The sequence below is a fragment of the Balaenoptera acutorostrata genome, chromosome 16 (genome assembly GCF_949987535.1).
Source record: "Balaenoptera acutorostrata chromosome 16, mBalAcu1.1, whole genome shotgun sequence".
In the NCBI taxonomy this organism is placed as follows: Eukaryota; Metazoa; Chordata; class Mammalia; order Artiodactyla; family Balaenopteridae; genus Balaenoptera; species Balaenoptera acutorostrata.
In genome coordinates this window covers 82299367-82311482 of record NC_080079.1, presented here as the reverse complement: position 1 = coordinate 82311482, position 12116 = coordinate 82299367, and the positions used below count along the sequence as shown (strand labels likewise).

The 12116-nt window shown below is 40.0% G+C and overlaps 2 protein-coding genes across 2 annotated transcripts in view; one reads left to right on the top strand and one right to left on the bottom strand.

The window, feature by feature from the left end:
• The window catches only part of PHYHIPL (phytanoyl-CoA 2-hydroxylase interacting protein like), an 89242-nt gene that overhangs the window by 13251 nt on the left and 63875 nt on the right, over positions 1 to 12116 (bottom strand). The gene's annotated exons all lie outside the window — the stretch shown is intronic.
• LOC103013018 (HAUS augmin-like complex subunit 6) lies at positions 3566 to 5990 on the top strand. The gene is given in 3 exon segments (XM_057531361.1): positions 3566 to 4629; positions 4731 to 5920; positions 5923 to 5990. Coding segments are annotated over 3 exon segments (2322 nt in total).

Sequence of the window (12116 nt, the reverse complement as noted above, 5' to 3'; positions counted from 1 at the left end):
AAAAAAAGAATAAACAAATCTTGATCGACAATAACTGAAAGGAACAGTAATCAATGTAGCAACACCTTCCACTTCCATATTAGCTTGTGCTCTCTGTCCCCACACTCCCATCTCAATTACTGATATAAATCTTTTGATATTCCCAGTCTTATTAAATCATTCACCTATGTTCTCTCATCACAAGCTGTGTTGTGGCCAGAGGAACCCGATGACAGTCAAAGACTAATTTCGAAATAACTGAAGTTCTTTATTGTCATTTCTTGAACAATACTTTTAAAAATCCTTCTTTCTTCTCTCATGTAGTCCCTTCACACCCAGGCTTTCCCAGATTCCCACTCCATAAAGCTCCCAGAAAAATTCCTCCCTCACCCTTTTTTCCCTCCCCACCCGCCCTCGTAGAATCCCAAAATTGCTTCCTGCTAAAGCCTTTCAGAAGTCAAGTGCAGGGAAGAAACAAAGTGGAATCTCTTTAGTGGCCTTGGGAAAGGGAAAGGCAATAAATATACAAACAGTAATTTTTGTTCTATTTATAAAAGCTCACATTTTAACCTATTATTCTGACTGCAGTTATCTTTAAAATGTAAGCAACGTTAAATGAAAAACTTTCTGGACTAATAGCAGAAATTTTTGTACAAATTATATGCATTATGAGGAGGAATCAAGATGCCTGAGGAGTAGGATGTGGAGCTCACCTCCTTCCACAAACACATCCAAAACACATCTTCAAGTGGAACAATTTGCACAGAACATCTACTGAACACTGGCAGAAGACCTCAGACTTCCGAAAGGGCAAGAAAACCTCCACATAACCAGGTAGGAGAAAAGAAAAAAGAAAAAGAAAAAGGAGTCGGGATGGGACCTGTGCCCCAGGGAGGGAGTTGTGAAGGAGGAAAGGTTCTCGCACCCTAGGAAGTCCCCTCACCGGCAGGGAGATCAGCCTGGAGGGGGAGCTTCAGAGCCTCTGAGGAGAGTGCAGCAACCAGTCTGCGGAAGGCAAAACCGAGTAACCTACTGCCACCCTGTGCTCCCCAGCCTGAGATGCTCATCCACTGGTATGGGCGGGGGCTGCGTGCTGAAGCTTGGGCTTCAGAGGTCAGACCCAGGGAGAGGAACAGCGTTGCCTGTGGGGAGACAGCCTGAAGAGGCTGGACTGTGGCAACTGAGGGTGTACTTGGAAGAACCTGGGCGTGCCAGAGGGGCAAGGCACCATTACTGGGGGGTGCACGAGGACAGGGGTGGGACTGCCATAGGAGCTACTTTCCCTGTGTGCATGCTCTCAGGCAACAGAACACCAACTATATGAGCTCTTGGGGTGGGCATGAGCTGTCACCATCATCATGGGCTCCAGAAGTGGGCATGGGCTGCTACCGAAACTAGGGGACCTGTGAGCAGGCGCCAATTGCTGTCCCCACTGTCCTGGGGGTGAGTGGGCCCTGCCGCAGCTAGGAGGCCTGGGAACAGAAGCTAGTTGCTGCCCCTGCCGTATGGGGAGCACGCACGGGGGGTGAGCAGGCACCAATCACTGCCCCTGCTGTCCCGGGAATGCGTGGGCCGTAGCCACCACTGGGAGACCCAGGAGCAGATGCCAATCGATGCCCCTGCTGTCCTGGGGGCGCGTGGCCAGTGCTGCCACTGAGAGACCCATGGTTGGGGGCGGACCAATGCCCCTGCCATACCAGGAGAGCACGCAAGGGCCGCTGCACCTATGCACCCCATATCAAGGGGATAATGGCCAGTACACACTGACGAAAGAGGCAGAAAGCATCCAAACTAAAAGTAGCCCCTCAATTCTGGACAAGATGGTGGAGTAGAAGAACTTGAGCTCACCTCCTCTTACAAAAACACCAAAATCACAACTAACTGCTGAACAACCATCAACAAAAAACACTGGAACCTACCAAAAAAAATATTCTACACCCAAAGACAAAGAAGAAGCCACAACAAGTCGGTAGGAGGGGCGCTGACGTGATATAATCAAATCCCATACCCTTTGGGTGAGAGACCCACAAATTGGAAAATAATTATATCCCAGAGGTTCTCCCACAGTAGTGATAGTTCTGAGCCCCAGGTCAGGCTCCATAGCCTGAGGGTCTGGCATCAGAAGGAGGAGCCCCCAGAGCATTTGGCTTTGAAGGCCAGCAGGGCTTGAGTGCAGGAGCTCCACAGGACTGGGAGAAATAGAAACTGCACTCTTGGAGGGTGCACACAAGATTTCACGTACACTGGGACCCAGAACAAAGCAGTGACTCCACAGGAGCCTGGGCTAGACCACCCTGTGTGGTGTGGAGGGTCTCCTGGGGAGGTGTGGGTTGGCTGTGGTGCAGAGCGGGCGCAAGGAGACTGGAGGTGGAGGCCCCATAACATATTGATTGGCACGAGCTGTCCGAGAGGTGGCCATTTCGGCACTGAGACCTGGCTCCACCCAACAGCCTGCAGGCTCCAGTGCTGGGATGCCTCAGGCCAAACAACCAGCAAAGGGGGAACACAGCCCCAACCATCAGCAGACAGGCTGCCTAAAGTGGTACTGAGCTCACAGCCACTTCTAAACACACCCCTTGACGTGGCCCTGTCAACCAGAGGGACAACACACAGTTCCACACACCAGTGGGCAGGCACCAGTCCCTCCCTCCAGGAAACCTGCACAAGCCCCTGACCCAAACTCACCCACAAGGGTGCAAACACCAGAAGTAAGAGAAACTATGATTCTGCAGCCTGTGGAAAGGAGACCGCAAACACAGAAAAGTCAGACAAAATGAGACGGCAGAGGAGTATATTCCAGATGAAGGAACAAGATAAAAACCCAGAAGAACAAGTAAGTGAAGTGGAGTTAGGCAATCTTCCCAAAAAATAATTCAGAGTAAAGATGATCCAATATCTTAGAAAAAGAATGGAGGCACAGATCAAGAAGACGCAAGAAATGTTTAACAAGTCCTAGAAGATTTAAAGAACAAACACAGATGAACAATACAATAACTGGAATGAAAAATGCACTAGAAGGAATCTATAGTGGAATAAATGAGGCAGAAGAACGGGTAAGTGAGCAGTACCAGAGACCTCTGGGGCAGCAATAAATGCAATAAATTCACATTATAGGGGTCCCAGAAGGAAAAGAGAAAGAGAAAGGTCCAAGAAATTATTTGAAGAGATGACAGCCAAAAACTTCCCTAACGTGGGAGAGGAAACATTCAGTCTCGAAAGCATAGAGTCCCATGCAGGATAAACCCAAGTAGCAACAGGCCGAGACACATGTTAATCAAATTGACAAAAATTAAAGACAAAGAAAAAATAGTAAAAGCAACAAGAGAAAGCACAAATAACATACAAGGGGTGGTGACTTCTCTTTGGCCGCTGTGCAGTACTACCGTTAGAGGCTCTAATTCCCTGAGACTTTAGAGTCTCAGGCCACTTGAGGCATGTGAGGCGAAATGGTTCCGGGCGAGAGGATCAGGTGGTGGCAATGGAGGGGCTGCTGCCATCTCAGGATGCCCGTAGGGAAAAAGCCTGAGGGGCCCTCTCAGTCGTTGGAGACTGCGCTTTCCTTTGCCGGGCCCTGCCTACCGCGAAGATGAGTTCGGCCTGGGTCACTTCTTTTGAGAAGGAGCATCTCTGGATGTATCTGCAGGCACTTAGCTTCGAGCCGGGCTCGGCGACTGTAGCCGGTGGAAGGATCGTGTCCCACACACACCTCGGAGTGAACATGTTTGACAAGTTGAACAGTGATGCCTTTCAGATAGCTTCTTATTTTTTGTTTCAAACGCTTGACCAGTCTCTCACTAAAGAAGTTTTCAAACTTTGTTGGCCTCCATTTGACCAAAAAAGTGACAATGAATTCCGAAAACATTGCTGTGAATGGTTAAGAAAGATTTCTGCTGAATGTGGAAGTAGCTTTCCTCAAGTTGTTGGTTCACTATTTCTTTCTCCTGGTGGTCCTAAGTTTATTCATCTGATGTATCACTTTGCAAGATTTGTTGCAATAAATTATATAAAAACCCATTCTAAAAATTCTTCTGTACATTTTACATAGACATTTAACGTAAAGCCACAAGATATGTGCAAGTGCATTGCCAGATGCCATGTAGCACGTAACAGATTTTTACAAATTTTGCAAAGAGAAGATTGTGTTACCCGAAAATACCAGGAAAACGCACAATTGTCAGTTAAACAAATACGAAATTTGAGATCAGAATGTATAAGACAGCAAAACCAAATAAAAAAAATGGAACCCTATGATGACCAAAGTAATATACAAGAGAAAATCCAAAAGGTTCGGTCTTTGTGGGCTTCAGTGAATGAAACACTCACAGCTTTGGAAAAAGAGAGAGAAGTTGCTGGTTCAGTCCTTAGTCTTGTTAACCAATATACTTTAGATGGAACTAATGTTGCTATCAATATTCCAAGGCTCTTACTTGACAAAATTGAGAAACAAATGTGTCAGCTGCACATAGGAAATGTTTAAGAGGCTGGAAAATTGAATCTCTTAACAGTTATTCAGTTATTAAATGAAGTCTTGAAAGTAACGAAATATGAACATTGTCAGGCTAACCAAGCAAGACTGACAACAGACCTTCACTTCCTTGAAAAAGAGACCAAATTTCAGAGAGAAAGACTGTCAGATCTGAAGCATATGAGGTATAAAATAAAAGAAGATCTCACAACTATAAGACATTCTATTGTTGAAAAACAAGAAGAATGGCATAAAAATTGGAAAGAATTTCTCGGCCTCCTTTCAGTCTAATTAAAGGTTGGACTCCAGCTGTGGATCTTTTATCACCTATGTCTACCCTTTCATTTGATCCTGCCTCAGAAGAAGCATATATGAAGAGTATTCTTTTGCAGCACCCTGCTTCACTTCCAGATACACCTAAGTAACATATCCAGGAAAATGATTGCAGAAGGGCAAGTGATATACTGGAAACTAAATGTGATCTAGCCAACAGCCCTGCTTCTTTCCTGTGGCAGCCCATTTCACCATTAGATAGAAACAGTGTTACACTACTTGAAAAGGACACAAAGTCCACAACTCCTAGAGAGAAAAATGAAACAGTTTCTAAGAAAACACCAGAATCTGAAGTGGAAGACTCTTCATCATCAAATATTTCAAAGAGTAGTGCATTTGGAGGGTCTCTGCCAGCTAAAAAAAGTGATCCATTCCTAAAAGAGCAAGATCATCTGGTAGAAGAGGTTGCAAGGGCAGTTTTATCTGATTCACCACAGTCTTCTAAAGGAAAAGAAGTAATATTAGAGGAACTAATTGACTCTCTAGTTTCTAACCCATTCTTAACAAGGAATCAAATCCCCCAAACTCCAGAAAACTTGATAAGTGAAAGCAGGAGCTCATGGAGAAAAGCTGTTAAAATAGAAGATAACAGAAGTACAGAACCAATTCAAATGGATACTGAACATACAGAAGTATTGCCAGAATCCTTACCTGTGGTGCATAATCAAAAAGAGTTTAACATGGCCAGTTTTTTCTCAGCAACCACTGTGTCCGATTCTAGCCATTCTCATTTGCCTGAAGAGAAAGTTTTTTCAGATTGCCTCAAGTGTGTGCTTCAGAAACCTGTGCTGACCAGTTGCATAGGTGAACCAACAACACAAAATCTGTCAGATTTGTTAAATAAGGACATAATTTGTAAGCAAGATTTGGAATGTACAGCTTTACAGAACAAGCTGTTAGAAACTAGCCAAATAGAGACATTCTCCCCTGCTGTAGGCAATAGGAGAGATGTGATAGGTAGCAGTGAAGAAGAGTATATTAAAATATCAGACCACTCGAAAGCTTCTTACAAAGATCTTTCCATGCATAAAAGTATGTTATGGAACTCTTTTCAGATATCAAGTGGAATTAGTTCCAGTTTTAAAGATAGTGATTTTGGCATATTACATGAAACTCTTCCATAAGAAGTTGGTCACTTAAGTCTTATAGCTCCAGTAGTACAGAGGCCAATTTTAAACTGGAACCAAATAGTCCTATGCACAGTGTAATTTGAATACACATTGGAAGTGTAACTGTTTTTCAAGGTCTAAAAAAGTCCTAAATAATGCTTTTTAGCCCTCTCTACTGATTTTAGGTAAGGAGAGCATGTTTGGATTTTCTCTCTCTGTATGGATATGGGGTTGAAATGTGAAGTATTTGGAAAGCAAACAAGTTATGAGAAGCCATTTTGGTTTCTTACATAATCTTGTAAGCATGAAGTAAATGGCAAAGTATTAGGTTAACTAATTCATTATGCTCTAATTGCAGATAATTAACATAAGGAGGAGTAGTTTTTGATGTGTTTTATTAAGTGGTTAACTTAATAGTCATTGGATATACTGATCTTTCTTTTTAGGGAAATAAACAACTTTTATTGTTTCTTTTTAGAACATTCTGGTACTAAACAAAAAACGTGAGGAAAGTAATGCTTTGGGGTGTATAATCAAAATGACAATATTTAAGTTTGGGAAAGCTCTAAAGAGGCTTAATGATTATTCAGGTAGGTTGATCCCGAAAAATGATGTTTGATGGAATAAAGTGCATGTGATGATAGTGAAGACTGGAGCAGAATGAATTTAGAAAATAGGAAGAAGGTGGAAGATGACTAGATACTTTTGAGGGACACTAACTATAAATCCATTCAGTGGGTTGTATAGCAGTTTTATATTTAGTCTAATTTAGACTTTGAGGATTTAACTCTAGTTTTTTATTTTAACAGAAAAAATGTAAATTAAAAAATTAGTCTGTGTTTGGTTTTTTTGTAGGGCCACTGTTTTGGGGGAAGGGAGCTAAATTTTTAAAAATTTTTTTATTTTTTAAAAATTTTTGTTGGAGTATGGTTGGCTTTGCAATGTTGTCTTAGTTTCTGCTGCACAGTGAAGTGAATGGGCCATAATCATACACACATCCCCTCCCTCTTGGGCCTCTCTCCCCCCCACCCCCCATCCCACCCAACTGGGCCATCACAGAGTGCCGAGCTGAGCTCCCTGTGCTATACAGCAGGTTAAGGGAGCTAATTTTGATTGTTACTTTCCTCCTCAAAAACCATCAGTTCCCCACTGCCTACAGAACAGCTTCAAATTAACTTGAGAAAACTGAATTTGGGGTTAAATAACTTGTTCAGTGTTACACAGCTAAGTCAGTGGTGAAGCTAGGATTTGACCCTATTTTCCTTCCTTAATATACCAACAAGACCTCCTAGAAGTAACTAAAGGGCCAGGATGTAGGATATGGCTGCAAGAGTGGACCTTCTGTACTCTAAATGGGAGTCAGATGTGAGGCCTCTGGTACAGTGTCCTGCCTCATGTAGTCAGACCCCCTGGCCAAGAAACGGGCTTGTCTTTAGCATCCAAGTGAACACATGCCATTGCCCTCTGCGAACCAGGAGGTTAAGCACACTCTGGAAGGGTGATAGCACCTACAGCACCCCTGTGTCTAGCCTCAACTCTTAACCATCACAGCCTTGGTCCAATTTGCCAAGAAACTGGCAAAAGAGGAGAAAAGTTTTAGGGAAGAGTTCTGGAAGTGGATGGGCTTAATAGTTCATCTTCCCTCACTCATTTTGGCTTACTTTCTCTGTGTTGCTTATTTGATCCAAGTTTGAAGGCCAGTCTTTTTTTGTGAGAAGAGACAGAAGAAAACCACAAGTAACTACCTTCTTTGGAGTGGAAAAGAAAGAGGAAGAGAAAAGCTTCTCCTAAGGTGCCATATTCCTTTATTAGTTAATAGAACAAATAGGGAGCCTGTAAGTCTACTGGGAAACTGTCCTCCAGTCTTAAGAAACCTAGTATCGGTAAATCCAAAATTAACACGTTAAGGAGACAGTAGAGCTATCATATTAGCATCTACAAAGTGCCAGAGCTATTCCTGGATACTTAATAATACATATTATATCATTTAATTCTTACACCTCTGTAAGATAGTGATATTGTACCTATTTTACAGGTAATGATATCAAAGCTAGGGAGCTTAAATGACTTGTCTAAGATGGACTCGAGGAATTACCTGGGATACATCTTAAAAAAACGTATATTCTGTAGGTCTAAAATGAAGATTAGAAATCTGCATTTTAAATAGCTTCCCTGGTAATTCTTTGGCTCAATAAAAAGCTTGAGAGACACTGCTAGGGGATACAGATTCACATTTAGCCCTGGGGTATCTTAAAGAAGCTAGATACACTATTACATACATACTGCTTTAGAGATTTTAGCTCTCTGATGAGGAAGCTGAAGTTCACCCATAAGTGTGGGCTCTGAATAACTGAGAATCAAAAGATCAAAATATCTTTGGATATTAATGGATTTACAAAAACCGCACTGCTGTTAAGTGAGTCATACCTGTGATAGGCTGAGAGTTTTTGGCATTCTTCCCTGTCCTTTGTATGCCAGTAGTATAAACAAAAGTATATTAAATCTGTCACTTTCTCCTAAACCATTTTGATTATGACTTACTGCCTTCAGCCTCTACCTTATCCAATATTGCCTGCATACCTGCCTTTTGACCTTAAGGGACTGCTTTGACCATATTACTTCTTTGTTTAAAATTCCACTAATGGTTCATTGTTAATTCCAGAATTGAGTTCAAATTTAAAGGCATATAAGGTCTCCTCCATAGATTGCTCTTTTCCCCCTTCCACTATGATCTCCCCATTTTTTTATTTTTTTCACTGAAATGCTTTGGTGGGCATGCATCTTTAAAAATCTTAATTCACAGTTCTGAAGCTGGAATATCCTACCTTCATCTCCCAGCCTTTCAGTTATAGTTGTCCTTTAGGGTTCAGAACAAGTCTCACTTTCACCTTGAAGTCTTAATCTCTTATCCATGGGACTGTCCCTTCTCTGATATCTCCTATGGCTTATGTTAACTTTTATTCACTTAGTATTTTTCATTTATTGCTTTTATTGTATTTTTTCATGGTTGTATGTGATTTCTCCAGTTGTATTGATTAAATGCATCCAGACATACATACTTACATAGATGTGTGTGTGGGGTGTGTCCATATATACACATACTCCAAGGGCCATAGATCATCCTTAGCAGATATTGAAGTATTGGAATTGTTTTCTTTGCCTTCTGTGTGATGGAATTCAAGTAATGGTAAAGAGGGAGGGCTACTTTATTGCTGTAAGAGTACTTTTTCTCATTACATTCACAGCAGAATATACCTTATTTTATTAACTATTCATAAGATGGAGGTGTGTAAACTGACTTCTCTGTCAGTTTGAAACTTTAGATAATGTCCCATGTCCTAATTGTTTTAAATGTTTAAAGAGGACAAGCATATAATGTTGCTTAACATGAAAAATGTTATCAAGTGGAATAAAGACTATTCGTTGTTAAAGAAAATAAATTTGGGGGAATTTAATTGAAAACAAAAATATAAGTATTTTGAAACCATACTTTACCATGTGTTTCTTAACCCTGATCTATGGAGTCAATTTTATTTAATTCTTGAGACCTGTATAAAAGGAAACTCTGTTTTATCCCTACTCTGAGTATACTAAAATTAAAGAAGATATGTTTAACGATATTTTCCTCAATGTAGAGAAAGTATTTGCTAAAGTAAAATTCTCTTTCACATTAAGTTGCAGATATATAGTTGATATACCTTTCGCCTTATGCACTGTGAATGTTAAACCCACATCTTGAATTTAAAATATTTGTGAATCCTCCATGGGACTATTTGTAAATATTTTACATACTAGTCTTGAATAAACATTCAGTATTATACCAAAAACAAACAAACAAACAAACAAAACCATACAAGGGAACTCCCATAAGGTTATCAGCTGATTTTTCAGCAGAAACTCTGCAGGCCAGAAAGGAGTGGCACAATACATTTACAACCAAGAATATTCTACCCAGCAAGGCTCTCGTTCAGCTTCGACAGAAAAATCAAAAGCTTTACAGATAAGCAAAAGCTAAGAGAATTCAGCACCACCAAACCAGCTTTACAACAAATGCTCAAGGAACTTCTCTAGATGCAAAAGAAAAGGCCACAAATAGAACAAGAAAATTACGAATAGGAAAGCTCAACAATAAAGGCAAACATACAGGAAGGAAAGGAAATCATCCACACACAAACATGATATCAAAACCAGCAATTGTGAGAAGAGGAGAGTACAACTGTAGGATATTGGAAATGCATTTGAAATTAAAAGACTAGCAACTTAAAACAATCTTGTTTACATATAGACTGCTATATCAAAACCTCATGGTAACCACAAACCAAAAAACTACAATAGATATATACACACTAAAAAGAAAGAGGAATCCAAACATACACTAAAGATAGTCATCAAATCACAAGAGAAGAGGACAAAAGAGGAAGGGAAGAAAAAAGACCTACAAAAACAATCCCAAAACAATTAACACAATGGCAATAAGATCATACAAATCGATAATTGCCTTAAAGGTAAATGGATTATTAGAGTCCAACCAAAAGACACAGACTGGCTAAATAGATTAAAAAAAAACAAGACTTGTATATATACTGTCTTCAAGAGACCCACTTCAGACCTAGGGACACATACAGACTGAAAGTGAGGGGATGGAAAAAGGTATTCTATGAAAATGGAAATCAAAGAAAGCTGGAGTAGCAATACTCATATCAGACAAAATAGACTTTAAAATAAAGACTGTTACAAGAGACAAGGAAGGACACTACATAATGATCAAGGGATCAATCCAGGAAGAAAATGATACAATTGTAAATATATATGCACCCAACACAGGAGCAGCTCTATATGTAAGGCAAATGCTAATGGCCATAAAAGGGGAAATCGACAGTAATACAATAATACTGGGGGACTTTAACACCCCACTTACAACAGTGGACAGATCATCCAAACAGAAAATTAATAAGGAAACACAAGCCTTAAATGACACATTAGACCAGATAGACTTAATTGATATTTATAGGATAGTCCATCCAAAAGCAGCAGAATACACTTTCTTCTCAAATGCACATGGAATATTCTCCAGGATAGATCACATCTTGGGTCCCAAATCAAGGCTCGATAAATTTAAGAAAATTGAAATCATTTCAGGCATCTTTTCTGACCACAACATTATGAGATTAGAAATGAATTACAGAAAATAAAATGTAAAAAACACAAACACCTGGAGACTAAACAATATGTTACTAAACAACCAATGGATCACTGAAGAAATCAAAGAGGAAATCAAAAAATACCTAGAGACAAATGACAATGAAAACACGATGATCCAAAACCTATGTGACACACCAAAAGCCGTACTAAAAGTGAAGTTTATAGCAATACAATATTACCTCAAGAAACAAGAAAAATCTCATATCATTGAAACTAAAAGCTGGTTCTTTGAGAAGATAAACAAAATTGATAAGCCTTTAGCCAGACTCATCAAGAAAAAAAGGGAGAGGCCTCAAAAAAACAAAATTAGAATAGAAAAAGGATAAGTTACAACGGACACCACAGAAATACAAAGGATCATAAGAGACTACTACAACTATACACCAATAAAATGGACAACCTAGAAGAAATGGACACATTCTTAGAAACGTACAACCTTCCAAGACTGAACCAGGAAGAAATAGAAAATATGAACAGACCAATAACAAGTTCTGAAATTGAAACTGTGATTAAAAATCCAACAAACAAAAGTCCAGGACCAGATAACTTCACAGGCAAATTCTATCAAACATTAGAGAAGAGTTAACATCTACTCTTCTGAAATTCTTCCAAAAAATTGCAGAGAAAGGAACACTCCCAAGCTCATTCTACGAGGCCACCATCACCCTAATACCAAAACCAGACAAAGATAACACACAAAAAGAAAATTACAGGCCAATATCACAGATGAACACAGACGCAAAAATTCTCAACAAAATACTAGCAAACTGAATCCAACAACGCATTAAAAGGATCATACACCATGATGAAGTGGGATTTATCCCAGGGATGCAAGGAGTTTTCAATATCTACAAAAATCAGTGTGATATACCACATCAACAAATTGAAGAATAAAAACCATATAATTATCTCAATAGATGCAGAAAATACTTTTGACAAAATTCAACATCCGATTATGATAAAAACTCTCCAGAACGTGGGCATAGAGGGAACATACCTCAACATAATAAAGGCCATATATGACAAAC